The 16,683-nt window shown below is 41.7% G+C and overlaps 1 protein-coding gene across 1 annotated transcript in view; it reads left to right on the top strand.

The window, feature by feature from the left end:
- The window catches only part of LOC139559885 (potassium channel subfamily T member 2-like), a 35,598-nt gene that overhangs the window by 7,394 nt on the left and 11,521 nt on the right, over positions 1-16,683 (top strand). The window contains exons 10-22 of the mRNA XM_071376321.1: positions 827-1,007; positions 3,061-3,225; positions 3,512-3,648; positions 3,915-3,978; positions 6,956-7,064; positions 9,637-9,745; positions 11,179-11,328; positions 11,874-12,076; positions 12,316-12,520; positions 13,270-13,375; positions 13,649-13,821; positions 14,801-14,872; positions 15,231-15,365. Of these exons, the coding sequence (XP_071232422.1) occupies positions 827-1,007; positions 3,061-3,225; positions 3,512-3,648; positions 3,915-3,978; positions 6,956-7,064; positions 9,637-9,745; positions 11,179-11,328; positions 11,874-12,076; positions 12,316-12,520; positions 13,270-13,375; positions 13,649-13,821; positions 14,801-14,872; positions 15,231-15,365 (1,809 nt within the window). The remainder of the gene's footprint in view (positions 1-826; positions 1,008-3,060; positions 3,226-3,511; positions 3,649-3,914; positions 3,979-6,955; positions 7,065-9,636; positions 9,746-11,178; positions 11,329-11,873; positions 12,077-12,315; positions 12,521-13,269; positions 13,376-13,648; positions 13,822-14,800; positions 14,873-15,230; positions 15,366-16,683) is intronic.

Raw genomic sequence — 16,683 nt, 5'->3', positions numbered from 1 at the left:
AGATGTGCTGTATATGATGCAAACAAAACAAAAACAGATTAAATTAAGTAGCAAAATTGAAGTGTGTCAGGTTGAGACACTTCTGTCTGTGTGGACAGAATATTCCTGTAAAGGTATGTTTGTTCTGGCTGGTAAATACAGGTTTACAGGAATGACAACATTGCTTCATTCCCTCCCCCAAAAATCCATCATGTCCACAGAAGAGTGGCCAAGTCTTACTAATACATTTACCGGACCAGTGGGATCAAAGGTTAGGCTACTTCCTATATCAATACATGACTGACATTCAAACTGAAAAACATAGCAGAGGATTTTTGTTAATAAGTACGTCCTCAGATATATCACATGCAGCATACCATTATTAACAATGATGTATGTTGCAGAGGCTTTTGAGAAGATATGAGTGACTATTTACTATATAGGGAGTTCAGTTGCAAGGCTTGTAGGTTCATGTTTCTTCGCGATTAAAAACCTTATGGGCCAGTTTCCCGGTCACAGATTAAGCCTAGTCCTGGTGTAAACAGCTCAATGGAGAATTTCCATTGGAAGGGCTTTTTAGTCCATGACTAAACTTAATCTCTCTCCAGGAAACCGACCCTGTGTGAAGCAACAGGAGTATTTCTTGACCCACGTCATACAGTATGTCTCAATGTAGACACCAGTAGACCATTTCCCGGACACAGAGTAAGTCTAGTCTTGGGGAATCTCCAACGAAAATGCCAAGTCCAAGACTTAGCTTATTCTGTATCTGGGAAACCGGCTCCAAATGTTCCAGTGACCACTCCCTTCCAAGCCCCTGTGTTAATGCTTCCCTGTATCCTGGTAGCATCTGTGGCATCCAGCACCTGGAGCGGGCGGGCAAGAAGCTGACGGTGTTCGACTCCTGGTACTTCTGCGTCGTCACCTTCTCCACAGTGGGCTACGGCGACGTCACGCCCAACGTGTGGCCCTCCAAGCTGCTGGTGATCATCATGATCTCTGTAGCCCTGGTGGTGCTGCCCATACAGGTGAGAGTGATGGCCACAAACACACACACACACACACACACACACACACACACACACACACACACACTATTACCACACTCCCATATGTTTTCTAAAGGGAAATCAACTGGACTAATGTTAGGACATCTACTATAGGAAATGCAAAATCGATAGAATGCATAACCCATCATAGTAGGGAATCAGCTGAACTACACAAGTATAATATTGTTAGAGGCGTTGTAGACCCATGGTCTTGGTAGACCAACAGTACCCATTCTGCTGACCCATGGTCTTGGTAGACCAACAGTATCCATTCTGCTGACCCATGGTCTTGGTAGACCAACAGTATCCATTCTGCTGACCCATGGTCTTGGTAGACCAACAGTACCCATTCTGCTGACCCATGGTCTTGGTAGACCAACAGTATCCCTTCTGCTGACCCATGGTCTTGGTAGACCAACAGTATCCCTTCTGCTGACCCATGGTCTTGGTAGACCAACAGTACCCATTCTGCTGACCTATGGTCTTGGTAGACCAACAGTACCCATTCTGCTGACCCATGGTCTTGGTAGACCAACAGTATCCATTCTGCTGACCCATGGTCTTGGTAGACCAACAGTACCCATTCTGCTGACCCATGGTCTTGGTAGACCAACAGTACCCATTCTGCTGACCCATGGTCTTGGTAGACCAACAGTACCCATTCTGCTGACCCATGGTCTTGGTAGACCAACAGTACCCATTCTGCTGACCCATGGTCTTGGTAGACCAACAGTACCCATTCTGCTGACCCATGGTCTTGGTAGACCAACAGTACCCATTCTGCTGACCCATGGTCTTGGTAGACCAACAGTACCCATTCTGCTGACCCATGGTCTTGGTAGACCAACAGTACCCATTCTGCTGACCCATGGTCTTGGTAGACCAACAGTATCCCTTCTGCTGACCCATGGTCTTGGTAGACCAACAGTACCCATTCTGCTGACCCATGGTCTTGGTAGACCAACAGTATCCCTTCTGCTGACCCATGGTCTTGGTAGACCAACAGTACCCATTCTGCTGACCCATGGTCTTGGTAGACCAACAGTATCCCTTCTGCTGACCCATGGTCTTGGTAGACCAACAGTATCCCTTCTGCTGACCCATGGTCTTGGTAGACCAACAGTACCCATTTTGCTGACCCATGGTCTTGGTAGACCAACAGTACCCATTCTGCTGACCCATGGTCTTAGTAGACCAACAGTACCCATTCTGCTGACCCATGGTCTTGGTAGACCAACAGTACCCATTCTGCTGACCCATGGTCTTGGTAGACCAACAGTACCCATTCTGCTGACCCATGGTCTTAGTAGACCAACAGTACCCATTCTGCTGACCCATGTTCTTGGTAGACCAACAGTACCCATTCTGCTGACCCATGGTCTTAGTAGACCAACAGTACCCATTCTGCTGACCCATGTTCTTGGTAGACCAACAGTACCCATTCTGCTGACCCATGGTCTTAGTAGACCAACAGTACCCATTCTGCTGACCCATGGTCTTGGTAGACCAACAGTATCCATTCTGCTGACCTATGGTCTTGGTAGACCAACAGTATCCCTTCTGCTGACCCATGGTCTTGGTAGACCAACCATATCCATTCTGCTGCTGTTTTGCCATTCTCCCTGTAAACAGATTGCCTTACTGCAGACAATAGCTGACATTTACCGTGGCCTTTTGAATGGACACATTTTCAATGTTCTGTTGAAGCAGCGTTTTTGCTAGTACAGTCCAAGAGACCCACAGCTCTGTCCCAGCTAGCAGTACTAACACACCTGACTCAACTAATCAGGGCTTGATGATTAGTTGATTATCTGAATCAGGTGTGTTAGTAGTGGGATGGGGAAAATGCACACACTGTAGCTGTATAGGATGTAAGAACACAGTGATAAAAGATCAACAGTCATAAATGTGTTGGATTGGGTGAACTGTATGCATTTGGTCATATCTTAAAGCCTCTGATTGATTTGAGAATGGTTTTGCGCAGTATTAGCAGTATTGGTAATGTGTTCCTCTGCTGGGCGTTATTGGTCAGTTTGAGCAGCTGGCCTACCTGTGGATGGAGAGACAGAAGTCGGGGGGGAACTACAGCCGTCACCGCGCCCAGACAGAGAAACATGTGGTGCTGTGTGTCAGCTCCCTTAAGATAGACCTCCTGATGGACTGCCTCAACGAGGTCTACGCCCACCCCGGGCTGCAGGTCTGTGTACATGGGTGGATGATTGGGTTGGTGTGTGTGTGTGTGTGTGTGTGTGTGTGTGTGTGTGTGTGTGTGTGTGTGTGTGTGTGTGTGTGTGTGTGTGTGTGTTTGCTTGGGTCTTGTTAATTTGGGGAACACAAGAAAGGTTTTAAAACACTTTGCAACATCATTTTGCATTTATTATTGGACAAGCCCAGGTAGTCCCTTGCTGTTTCTGTCCGTTTTGCTCCATTTGGTGCCGAATGAACACGACCCAGGCTGTTCCTCTGTCTTCCTGTCTATCCAGGACTACTATGTCATCATCCTGTGTCCAACAGAGATGGACCCCCAGGTGCGCCGGGTGCTCCATATCCCCCTGTGGTCCCAGCGGGTCATCTACCTCCAGGGATCGGCCCTCAAGGACCAGGACCTCATACGAGCCAAGTGAGTCACCAACACCAAGGGCTGTGTCTCAATCCGCTGAAACAGTTTCCTCTCTTTTGGTCTTTAGTCACCTTTCCTTCAACTGCACTTATGTGGAAGAGCTGAACTGGTGAAAGCCAATACTGGATAGGAAATAGGCATCAACCTCTTCTGTTTTCAGATCAATGTGGGTAGTTATACAGTTGAAGAGGAGATAAGGAGAGGAAGCCACTGTAGAGTATTGAGATGTACCCACTCAGTATGGAATGGTTGTCCTTCTTTTCCAGACTGGACAATGCAGAGGCTTGTTTCATCCTAAGCAGTCGCTGTGAGGTGGACCGCACCGCCGCAGTACGTACATTTGCTACTATTACCACTACACAAAGTGTTAAATCAGGGGCAGGCTGGGACCAAGAAACTGGCCTAAAGAGGGTCCAGCCTACCAGGCATTTGGCTGAACTGACCTACGGCCTGTCCATTTCTTTGTTAGATTGAGACTAAATTAATATTCAATAACTTGCTGATACCAAAGGCATTTTAGCCAGTCGTGTTATTAGATGAATAGGCTTATTGCCTATTTTTTTTGTCCATCTATGATAATTAAAGGTACAGCTTTTTCCTCTTCTATTCACCCCACAGGACGTTAGTGGAACCTTAATTGGGGAGAATGGGCTCGTGGTAATGACTTTAGTGGAATCAGTAGAATGATATCCAATATATCAAACACATGGTGTCAAGGTGTTTGAAACCATTCCATTTGCTCCGTTACGGCCATTATTATGAGCCGTTCTCCCCTCAGCAGCCTCCACTGAATCACCCACACCAGTAGACCTCCATCTGTCTCTCTGTTGTTCTCTCTGGCAGAGTTCTATTAGAGTTGTATTAGAATTATGTTAGAGTTGTATTCGTTTTATTAGAGTTATATCAGTTCTATTAGAGTTCTGTTAGTTCTCTTAGAGTTCTATTAGTTCTATTAGAGTTCTATTAGTTATATTAGAGCTATATTAGAGTTCTGTTAGTTCTATTAGAGTTCTATTAGTTATATTAGAGTTATATTAGTCCTATTAGAGTTCTATTAGTTCTATTAGAGTTGTATTAGTTATATTAAAGTTCTATTAGTTATATTAGAGTTATATTAGTCCTATTAGAGTTCTGTTAGTTCTATTAGAGTTATATTAGTTCTATTAGAGTTATATTAGTCCTATTAAAGTTCTATTAGTTCTATTAGAGTTCTGTCAGTTATATTCGAGTTCTATTAGTTCTATTAGAGTTTTATTAGTTCTATTAGAGTTCTGTTAGTTCTATTAGAGTTATATTAGTTATATTAGAGTTATATTAGTTATATTAGAGTTATATTAGTTATATTAGAGTTATATTAGTCCTATTAGAGTTCTATTAGTTCTATTAGAGTTGTATTAGTTATATTAGAGTTATATTAGTTCTATTAGAGTTCTATTAGTCCTATTAGAGTTCTATTAGTTCTATTAGAGTTCTGTCAGTTATATTCGAGTTCTATTAGTTCTATTAGAGTTTTATTAGTTCTATTAGAGTTCTATTAGTTCTATTAGTTATTTTAGAGTTGTAATAGAGTTGTATTAGAGTTGTATTAGTTCTATTAGAGTTCTATTCATTATATTAGAGTTCTGGTAGTTCTATTAGAGTTATATTAGTTCTATTAGAGTTTAATTAGTTCTATTAGAGTTCTATTAGTTCTATTAGAGTTGTATTAGAGTTGTATTAGTTATATTAGAATTGTGTTAGAGTTCTATTAGTTCTATTAGAGTTCTATTAGTTATTTTAGAGTTATATTAGTTCTATTAGAGTTCTATTAGTTATATTCAAGTTGTATTAATTATATTAGAGTTCTGTTAGTTATATTCGAGTTCTATTAGTTATATTCGAGTTCTATTAGTTCTATTAGAGTTCTATTAGTTCTATTAGAGTTATAGTAGTTCTATTAGAGTTCTATTAGTTCTATTAGTTCTATTAGAGTTGTAATAGAGTTATGTTAGTTCTATTAGGGTTTTATTAGTTCTATTAGAGTTCTATTAATTATATTAGAGTTATATTAGAGTTTTATTAGTTTTATTAGAGTTCTACTAGTTATATTAGAGTTGTATTAGTTCTATTAGAGTTGTATTAGAGTTGTATTAGTTTATTTTATAGTTCTATTAGAGTTATATTAGTTCTATAAGAGTTCTATTAGTTATATTAGAGTTATATTAGTTATATTAGTTATATTGGCGTTCTATTAGTTATATTAGAGTTATATTAATTATATTAGAGCTGTAATAGAGTTGTATTAGAGTTCTATTAGTTATATTAGAGTTCTGGTAGTTCTATTAGAGTTATGTTAGTTAGTTCTATTAGAGTTTTATTAGTTCTATTTGAGTTCTATTAGAGTTCTATTAATTATATTAAAGTTATATTAGAGTTATTTTTGTTCTATTCGAGTTCTATTAGTTCTATTAGTTATTGTAGAGTTGTAATATAGTTGTATTAAAGTTGTATTAGTTCTATTGGAGTTCTATTAGTTCTATTAGAGTTGTATTAGTTCTATTAGAGTTATATTAATTATATTAGAGTTGTATTAGTTATATTAGAGTTGTATTAGAGTTATATTAGTTATATTAGAGTTATATTAGTTCTATTAGAGTTCTATTTGTTCTATTAGTTTTATTAGAGTTATATTCATTCTATTCAATTTCTATTAGAGCTATATTAGAGTTATATTAGTTATATTAGAGTTATATTAGTTATATTAGAGTTCTATTAGAGTTTTGTTATAGTTCTATTAGAGTTCTATTAGTTCTATTGGAGTTCTATTAGAGTTTTATTAGAGCTCTATTAGAGTTCTATTAGTTCTGTTGGAGTTCTATTATAGTTGTATTAGAGCTCTATTAGAGTTTTATTAGGTCTATTACAGTTTATTAGAACTGTAATACAAGTGACTGTAGGGTATGAGTCATAGAACATGCCTCGAATTTCTGATACAGCAGTTGATTTAGTTTTGTAGAGTTGAAGCTATGGTCTGATCAGACTGGCAATAGCATTGTGGCGCTAAAATACATCTGCCTTTTTTGTTACAAAAATATTTTAATTGCAAAGTGAGTTGACAATACTATGGTACATACCGGCAAGAGCATCACTTATAATAGGACAAGTACCTATACAAGGTAGACGGGGGGACTTTGTGTTGCTCATCTGCCGTAAACATACCTCTAGTGGCCAGTCTTTTAACCAGTGCATAAAGCAATCAATCATAAAACAGTTCAAACAAATAAAAATGAACCTCTAATGTATTATTTTTGTCTTGTTTAACTTTAAGGACCATCAGACCATTTTGCGAGCTTGGGCTGTGAAGGATTTCGCTCCAAAGTGCCCCATTTACGTCCAGATTCTGAAGCCAGAGAATAAATTCCATGTGAAATTTGCAGGTAATGACAGACTAATGTCTTGTTAAGAGACATTTGTTTAGATGTTTCGGGACCTTGGCATACATCTTTCTGAATTGTGGCTCCAATACCTGGGTAAACCCTCCTCTATGCATTTAGGTTAGTCTCAATAGCTGGGTTTCCTTCCAATTGGTGATATTTTCATGTGAATATTCTAAAATCTGCATAAAAACAATATGCTCATTTTCCACACAGAGATGTTCCATGAAATTGACCTGTTGCATATAAAAGGCTGCGCGTGATGACGTAGTGCACATGACAATATACAGTTGAAGTCGGAAGTTTACATACACTTAGGTTGGAGTCATTAAAACTCGTTTTTCAAACACTCCACAAATTTCTTGTTAACAAACTATAGTTTTGGCAAGTCGGTTAGGACATCTACTTTGTGCATGACACAAGTCATTTTTACAACAATTGTTTACAGACAAATTATTTAACTTATAATTCACTGTATCACAATTCCAGTGGGTCAGACGTTTACATACACTAAGTTGACTGTGCCTTTAAACAGCTTGGAAAATTCCAGAAAATTATGTCATGGCTTTAGAAGCTTATGATAGGCTAATTGACATCATTTGAGTCAATTGCAGGTGTACCTGTGGATGTATTTCAAGGCCTACCTTCAAACTCAGTGCCTCTTTGCTTGACATCATGGGGAAATCAAAAGAAGTCAGTCAAGACCTCAGAAAAAAAATGTAGACCTCCACAAGTCTGGTTCATCCTTGGGAGCAATTTCCAAACGCCTGAAGGTACCACATTCATCTGTACAAACAATAGTACGCAAGTATAAACACCATGGGACAACGCAGCCGTCATACCGCTCAGGAAGGAGATGTGTTCTGTCTCCTAGAGATGAACGTACTTTGGTACAAAAAGTGCAAATCGATCCCAGAACAACAGCAAAGGACCTTGCGAAGATGCTGGAGGAAACAGGTACAAAAGTATCTATATCCACAGCAAAACAAGTCCTATTCCGACATAACCTGAAAGGCCGCTCAGCAAGGAAGAAGCCACTGCTCCAAAACCACCATAAAAAAGCCAGACTACGGTTTGCAACTGCACATGGGGACAAAGATTGTACTTTTTGGAGAAATGTCCTCTGGTCTGATGAAACAAAAATAGAACTGTTTGGCCATAATGACCATCGTTATGTTTGGAGGAAAAAGGGGGAGGCTTGCAAGCCAAAAAACACCATCCCAACCGGGAAGCACGGGGGTGGCAGCATCATGTTGTGGGGTTGTTTTTCTGCAGAAGGGACTGGTGCACTTCACAAAATAGATGGCATCATGAGGTAGGAAAATTATGTGGATATATTGAAGCAACTTCTCAAGACATCAGTCAGGAAGTTAAAGCTTGGTTGCAAATGGGTCTTCCAAATGGACAATGACCCCAAGCATACTTCCAAAGTTGTGGCAAAATGGCTCAAGGACAACAAAGTCAAGGTATTGGAGTGGCCATCACAAAGCCCTGGCCTCAATCCTATAGAACATTTTTGGGCAGAACTGAAAAAGCATGTGCGAGCAAGGAGCCCTACAAACCTGACTCAGTTACATCAGCTCTGTCAGGGGGAATTGGCCAAAATTCACTCAACTTATTTTGGGAAGCTTGTGGAAGGCTACCCGAAGCGTTCTGACCCACTGGGAATGTGATTAAAAAAATAAAAGCTGAAATAAATAATTATCTCCGCTATTATTCTGACATTTCACATTCTTAAAATAAAGTGGTGATCCTAACTGACCTAAAACAGGAAATTTTTACTAGGATTAAATGTCAGGAATTGTGAAACTGAGTTTAAATGTGTTTGGCTAATGTGTATGTAAACTTCCGACTTCAACTGTATTTTGTGGTTAAATTCCCATATACCAAATAAAGACTAAAACTTAAATGGGTTTCTCTCGCATTTTCAACTCTACTGATGGTTTTGTCCCCCAAAAATGTTGCATTGTATTACAAATGTGCCCACTCTGGTATTGGCTCGTGTGCTCTAGCCAACAGCTTGCAGAAACAGTGCGGGTAGGATAGCCTACATTATGAAATTAATGTGGACGAAAGAGTTAAAGACTAAAGTTATTTTTATTTGTCAAAAGGCAGCCCAGCATCGATCATCTTGTCTCCAGAATAAGACCCTCAATATTTATTGGAAAGGAACATCAATCACCGTTGTGAACTTTCACCACCTAATAAACTGCATGCTTTCCCGAGTCGTAGTGGGAGGACCACACAACATATCATTGTGTGACTCCAAGTTTACTTCAAAATGATGGTTATTATATCAATATTTGCTCATTAAAGCATTTTCACCACCATTTCTTGCATATTGAACTTTACCGACACCAAAAAGATCCCATCTTGTCTAGCGTATTTTGTTTTGTCACCATTTTATAAGTTTACCGACAAATTTGCTGTTTCCATCAGGCCTGTTGTGATATTTTTTTATCCGACATGTACTTTACTTGCATGAAAAGGTTGGATGGAAACCTGGTTATGGAATCTCATCTCTGTAAGACTCTTTTTAAACGACATCAAATCTTGTTCTTCTCCGTTTCCCCAGATCATGTAGTGTGTGAGGAGGAATTCAAGTATGCCATGTTGGCCCTGAACTGCATCTGTCCAGCAACCTCCTCCCTCATAACCTTACTGGTCCACACTTCACAGGGCCGGTAAGTTACACAACCACCCTGCACCCTCATATCTAGTCGACTCTTCAATGGTCTACACTCCATAGGATCTGCAAAGTACAGTAGGCAACCCACCTACCACTAAGTCTCTACCCAGCATCCCACCAACCCCCCCCCCACCACTAAGTCTCTACCCACCAACCAACCCACCAACCCACCAACCCCCCCACTCACCACTAAGTCTCTACCCAGCAACCCACCAATCCCCCCCACCACTAAGTTTCTACCCCCCCTACCACCAAGTCTCTACCCAGCAACCCCCCCCACCACTAAGTTTCTACCCCCCCCTACCACCAAGTCTCTACCCACCTACCACTAAGTCTCTACCCACCAAGTCTCTACCAAGTCTCTGCCCACCAAACCACCTACCACCAAGTCTCTACCCACCTACCACTAAGTTTCTACCCTCCCACCCCCACCTACCACTAAGTCTCTACCCAGCAACCCAGCAACCCCCCCACCACTAAGTTTCTACCCACCAACCCCCCCCCCCACCACTAAGTTTCTACCCACCTACCACTATGTCTCTACCCAGCAACCCAGCAACCCCCCCCACCACTAAGTTTCTACCCACCAACCCCCCCCCCCCCCCCCCACCACTAAGTTTCTACCCACCTACCACAAAGTCTCTACCCAGCAACCCACCAACCCCCCCCACCACTAAGTTTCTACCCACCAACCCCCCCCCCCCACCACCACCACTACGTTTCTACCCACCTACCACTAAGTCTCTACCCAGCAACCCACCAACCCCCCCACCACTAAGTTTCTACCCACCACCCCCCCCCCTACCACCGAGTCTCTACCCACCAACCCACCAAGTCTCTACCCACCATCCCACCAAGTCTCCACCCACCATCCCACCAAGTCTCTACCCACCAACCCACCAACTCTCTACCCACCAAGTCTCCACCCACCAAGTCTCTACCCACCATCCCACCAAGTCTCCACCCACCAAGTCTCTACCCACCATCCCACCAAGTCTCTACCCACCATCCCACCAAGTCTCTACCCACCAACCCACCAAGTCTCTACCCACCATCCCACCAAGTCTCTACCCACCATCCCACCAAGTCTCTACCCACCAATCCACCAAGTCTCTACCCACCAACCCACCACATTTCTACCCACCAAGTCTCTACCCACCAACCCACCAAGTCTCTACCCACCAAGTCTCTACCCACCAAGTCTGTGAAAGGGAGAAATGCTACAGACCCTCATATTGTACCTATTTAATTGTCTGCAGCGAAAGCCCAGACTGAACCCAACTAAAAGTATCACTTCATATGAATACCCTCGTAGTGCTTTACACAGCATTATATAGCAGCTCATAAGATGTTATAATTATGCTTATAATGCATTATGAATAGTGTATTCCCAGGAAGTGTTACCAAACATTTCTCTGTGTGCTTCAGGGAGGGGCAGCAGTCTCCAGAGGAGTGGCACAGGACTTATGGCAAGTGTTCGGGGAATGAGGTTTACAACATCGTCATGAGAGACAGCATCTTCTTCTCAGAGTACATGGGGAAAAGCTTCCCCTACGCCTCCTTCCACGCGCATAAGAAGTAAGTAGCTAACACCAATACCTCTTAGCGTGGTCCCAGGGTCAAGGGTCGCTTCTCTTATTAAGCCTCACTACTGTCAAATCACCACATTTTCTTCTGATACCGGTTCCAATGATTTGATTTTCTGTGCTATTTCAGTTGTAGCCATGGATGGGAACAGACATGTGGGCTCAGAAACTCAATACCCAATAACCACGTATCCAGTACACACATAAGATTGAAAGGTTCACTGATCCTACACATTTAAAACCAGCCCTATTTATGAGTCTTCTAATTCGGGTGACAATATGTAGGTCAAAGGTCAAGAGTAGGGCCCTGACCACATGACCTTACCAGGAAAAGCTTTGGGCATAGAGAAAACTCTAGTTACTGTATAGGCTAGAAATGGGCCCCCGAGTTTCTCCTGGTCTCGTTATGTGGTCAGGAAAACTCAGGGCCCCAGACAATGGCTTTGAACAGACATCACTCTCCCTCTTCGTATTGCCCTCTAAACCTCCAGCCTATGTGATCTAACCCTAACCCTATATCTCTATCTCTGTCCTCAGGTATGGCGTGTGTCTGATCGGGGTGTGCCGGAAGGACAGTAAGAGCATCCTGCTGAACCCCGGGCCACAGTTCAGAATGAGCCCCAATGACAGCTGCTTCTACATCAACATCACTAAGGAGGAGAACACTACCTTTAAGACCCAGAGGGAGAGGACGGGTAGCCGGCCCTGCTTGCCTGTACACAGTGTAATCGCCTGCATGGGTCAGTAATATGACTTCTGTTCCAATACCACCTAGTATGAAGTGATGTATTGTACAAGTATATTAAGCAGTGGTGTAAAGTTCTTCAGTAAAAATACTTTAAAGTAGTACTTAGTAGTAGTAGTTTCGTAGTATTTTCGGAAAAATTATAAATGAATTGACTTGTAAGACACAGAAATATGCCCACAATAAATAGTATTTTGGAAACGTTGTATGTTCTTTGTATCCTTCCTTGTTCAGGCACTGTGGCCATAGACCTCCAGGACACAGGCTGTGGGCCCTCTCTCTGTCTCCCCCCGGAGGACATCAAGGGTAACAGCAGGAGGCCCAGCATCGGCCCCGTGCTAGAGGTGCCAGACACTTCCTCTATGCACACAGGTGACCTCTATAGCGACCAATCAGAGGACGAGACCATGCCCTCCAACGAGGACCTATCAACTGAGGAGTATGTTTTATTTTATTTTTCACAGGAGGTTGGTGGCACCTTAATTGGGGAGGGCGGGCTCGTGTTAATGGCTGGAACAGAATAGTATCAGATACATCAAACACATGGTTGGATGCCTTTCCATTAGTGATGTTCCAGCCATTATTATGGGCCGTTCTCCCCTTCAGCAGCCTCCACTGTTATTTATATAAGATACAATGCAATATGTCTTACTTCTTATTCTTAAAGTAGATTTTTGGGGAGGATGTAAGCCTTATGGTCATTATCAATAGAGTTAGTTGTTTCCAAATGTGGTCCTGGAGTGCTGCAGTGTGTGCAGGGTTTTGTTCTATCTCAGCACTAACACACTTGATTCAATTAGTCATGGTCCAGAACACAGGAGGTTGGTGGCACCTTAATTGGGTAGGATTCGCTGGTGGTGATGACTGGAGCGGAACATTAAAGTGTTTGATGCCATTCCATTTGCTCTGTTCCAGCCATTATTACTATGATCCGTTATCCTCTCAGCAGCCTCCTGTGGTCCAGAATGAAGACCATGCATAGATTGAATCATGTAGGTTAGTGTTGGGCTGGAACAAAAGCTTGCATAACCAGTAGCTTTCCAAGACTGGAATTGGAGACCCACTGCGGTAGATGATGCATTGTGAGACAATCATGACATTTGTTTGGCCATTCACTTGAATGGGAGATCCACATCCTACTGCCCACCCGTGTAGTAAAATATGAATTGTGTGTCTGTTTATTTCAAGCTATATGAAAGGCTTTCCTCCCAACCTGCCCTACATCGGTAGTTCTCCGACACTGTGCCATCTATTGAAGGAGAAAGTACCATACTGTTGCCTCAGACTGGAAAAGGTAAATTATGAAAGTCACTTATTCAGTTAAATCAATATACTGTAGGTAGTTTTAAGTCATGTTCACCTTTTGCAATGTTGAGGCTGGTTTCCAGACACAGATTAAGCCGAGTCCTAAACTAAAAAAGCATGCACAATAGAGAATCGCTATCTGTGTCCAGGAAATCGGCACACAAGTACAGCCTATGTTAAATATACTGTATATATATATATATATATATATATATATTAATATATATAATTTAAAAAGCAACAACGTTTATTTTCCCCACAGGGTTGTGAGCATAACAACTGTGAGGATGCCAAAGCCTACAGCTTTAAGAACAAGCTGATCATTGTGTCTGCTGAGACGGCGGGGAATGGACTGTACAACTTCATCGTCCCGCTTAGAGCTTCCTACAGACTAAAGAAAGAGCTGAACCCCATTGTGCTCCTCCTGGATAATCAGTAAGAAGACCGTTTCAAAACATCCTGTTATCCTTTTTATTCAGCTGCCCTCTTGACCAGGTCTCCCATTTAAAAGAGGTAAGGTTGCCAGATTCCTTTTCCTCATATCCCAGTTTTTCCAGAAATCTTGGTTGGAATATTCCAGACATAATTAGGGAATAAGCAGAATCTTATTCCCAGGATTTCTGGGAATTTGGGGAAAGTTACTGGAATATTGCAACCAGAAAAAGAGGTCTGCTGACCTCAATGAGATGTCCTGAGGAAATGAAAACATTTCGCTCTTTCTCCCTTTGGGGAATATATCTAAATATGTTTTTTGATAAACGTAAAGAGACATCTGTTTACGAAACACCTAAAAATGTAAGGAATTACATTCGGTGATTTTCAAATAAGCCTACACTTGTAACCTGAATTGATACGTCCGCGCACGATGATTGATGTGTCCACGTGCGTCTCGTTCTCGGCCACTCATCTCTGCCTTAGCAAATTTGACACACATCATTTTGGAGTGTATTTTCCACTAGTTTTCAAGTCCATTTGCTCATTTTTCATGCGACTGGCATGAGGTAATGATAAGTAATATTACAAAAGTAACTGTGTCCTTCGGATATGTCTGGTTGGGTACTGTGACATCAAAAATAACAATATCTGTGCATATGGACAATAAATATCTATTCAATTTAATTATATTCAATTATATTCTGTTCTATTCTATGTTGTTGTGGTGTGTTCTGTTGTCTCTGTTTTGAATCAAATAAAAATAGTTCCTACACACTGAAGAAGGCTGTAAAGCCAAAACGTCTGTGAATGCCATCCCTAATGCAGTAAAACATTTAAAACATTGAATAATGAAGTAAGCTTGATGAGACATATTGTTTTGTGCAAACCCATTACACCTCTTAGTTAGTCTGAATTGTGGGCTTTTACGCACCAGCCAAGCCTCGGTTCTCTTCTGATTAGTGTTCTGTTGTCTCACCAGGCCTGACACACAGTTCCTGGAGGCTGTCTGTGGGTTCCCTATGGTTTACTACATGGTGGGCTCCATCGATAAGTATGTGACACACAGCATCATCACACACCTTATAACCTTATACATCATCTTCTTTAGTGCCTGTTCTGCGAGTGTATGTGGCACTCTTCCACTTCTAGTCTCCCTATCAAGATTACATCTCAAGGAAATAGACTGAGTGAACCAAAAAAGCAATTTCTCATAAGTCCTGTGTAGAAAGTCACCTTCTTGACAGCCTCCAAGATGCTATCAGTTACGATTCTCTCTCCACAGTGAATCTGTCACAGATAATCCGTCATAGCTAGCTCATATGCAGAGTCCAGAGTTTTTCCTGGTCAGGGAAATGTGTAGTCATTTATGTCAAGTGTGTGTGTGCGTGCGTGCGTGCGTGTTTTCCTAGCCTGGATGACCTCCTGCGTTGCGGTGTGTCCTTTGCAGCCAACATGGTGGTGGTGGACAAGGAGAGCACCATGAGTGCAGAAGAGGACTACATGGCTGATGCCAAGACCATCGTCAATGTACAGACACTGTTCAGGTACCTCAACCCCTATCAATGTACAGACACTGTTCAGGTACCTCAACCCCTATCAATGTACAAACACTGTTCAGGTACCTCAACCCCTATCGATGTACAGACACTGTTCAGGTACCTCAACCCCTATCGATGTACAGACACTGTTCAGGTACCTCAACCCCTATCAATGTACAGACACTGGTACCAAAGTCACTGTCATGGTTTTAACCTTTGGTCAAACTATTGTATAATACAATATACTGGACCATATGTTCACACATTTTATGCAGGCATTTCTATGACATCAAAAGTGTCATACAGGCTATTTTACTAAATCTTTAAACACAGATAAAACATTTTATAGGTGGGTTTCAAAGATGAATTATATGACAGTGATTTTTTTTCAACCGTGTAGATTAAAGTACACACTTCAGAGCTAGTTTCCTTGGCAACCTTGCCACACTGCATCAGGGAATCCATTTGTTTTCTGATTGCTTTCTTGTTGTCAGACAATTAATCAAAAATGTCAACTCACTTTATAATTTTCACCAGACAATGTAGAAGCTTGCACAAACATTGAAACACTTTGATATGGGGTTTATGTTTCATGAGCCACTGTTATTATATAACCTATATTTTAAACTGGGTGGTTCGAGCCCTGAATGCTGATTGGCTGAAAGCCGTGATATATCAGACCATATACCACGGGTATGACAAAACATTTATTTTTACTGCTCTAATTACGTTGGTAACCAGTTTATAATAGCAATAAGGCACCTCTGGGGTTTGTGGTATATGGCCAATATACCACGGCTAAGGGCTGTATCCAGCCCAAACGCAACCTTAGCCGTGGTAAATTGGCCATATACCACACCTCCTCGTGCCTTATTGCTTGATTAGGTAGCTAGTATATACAGTAGTATCGGTATCAGTTGCTCACTAAATAGTGATAATCCTGGAATGGTGTTAGTACAGTAGATAGCGATGCTGTTTTTGTCTTGGGTCTCACACGTTTATTAGCTAGGCTATTATTTCATAGTTATTCATTTCATCCAGTCATTCATTTAAGGGAGTATATCAAGTTTCAAATCAAGTTTATTTTATATAGCCCTTCGTACATCAGCTGATATCTCAAAGTGCTGTACAGAAACCCAGCCTAAAACCCCAAACAGCAAGCAATGCAGGTGTAGAAGCACGGTGGCTAGGAAAAACTCCCTAGAAAGTCCAAAACCTAGGAAGAAACCTAGAGAGGAACCAGGCTATGAGGGGTGGCCAGTCCTCTTCTGGCTGTGCCGGGTGGAGATTATAACAGAACTATGCCAAGATGTTCAAAATATTC

Source organism: Salvelinus alpinus, chromosome 30, assembly GCF_045679555.1.
Source record: "Salvelinus alpinus chromosome 30, SLU_Salpinus.1, whole genome shotgun sequence".
Lineage (NCBI taxonomy): Eukaryota > Metazoa > Chordata > Actinopteri > Salmoniformes > Salmonidae > Salvelinus > Salvelinus alpinus.
This window is presented reverse-complemented; position numbering and strand designations above follow the sequence as displayed.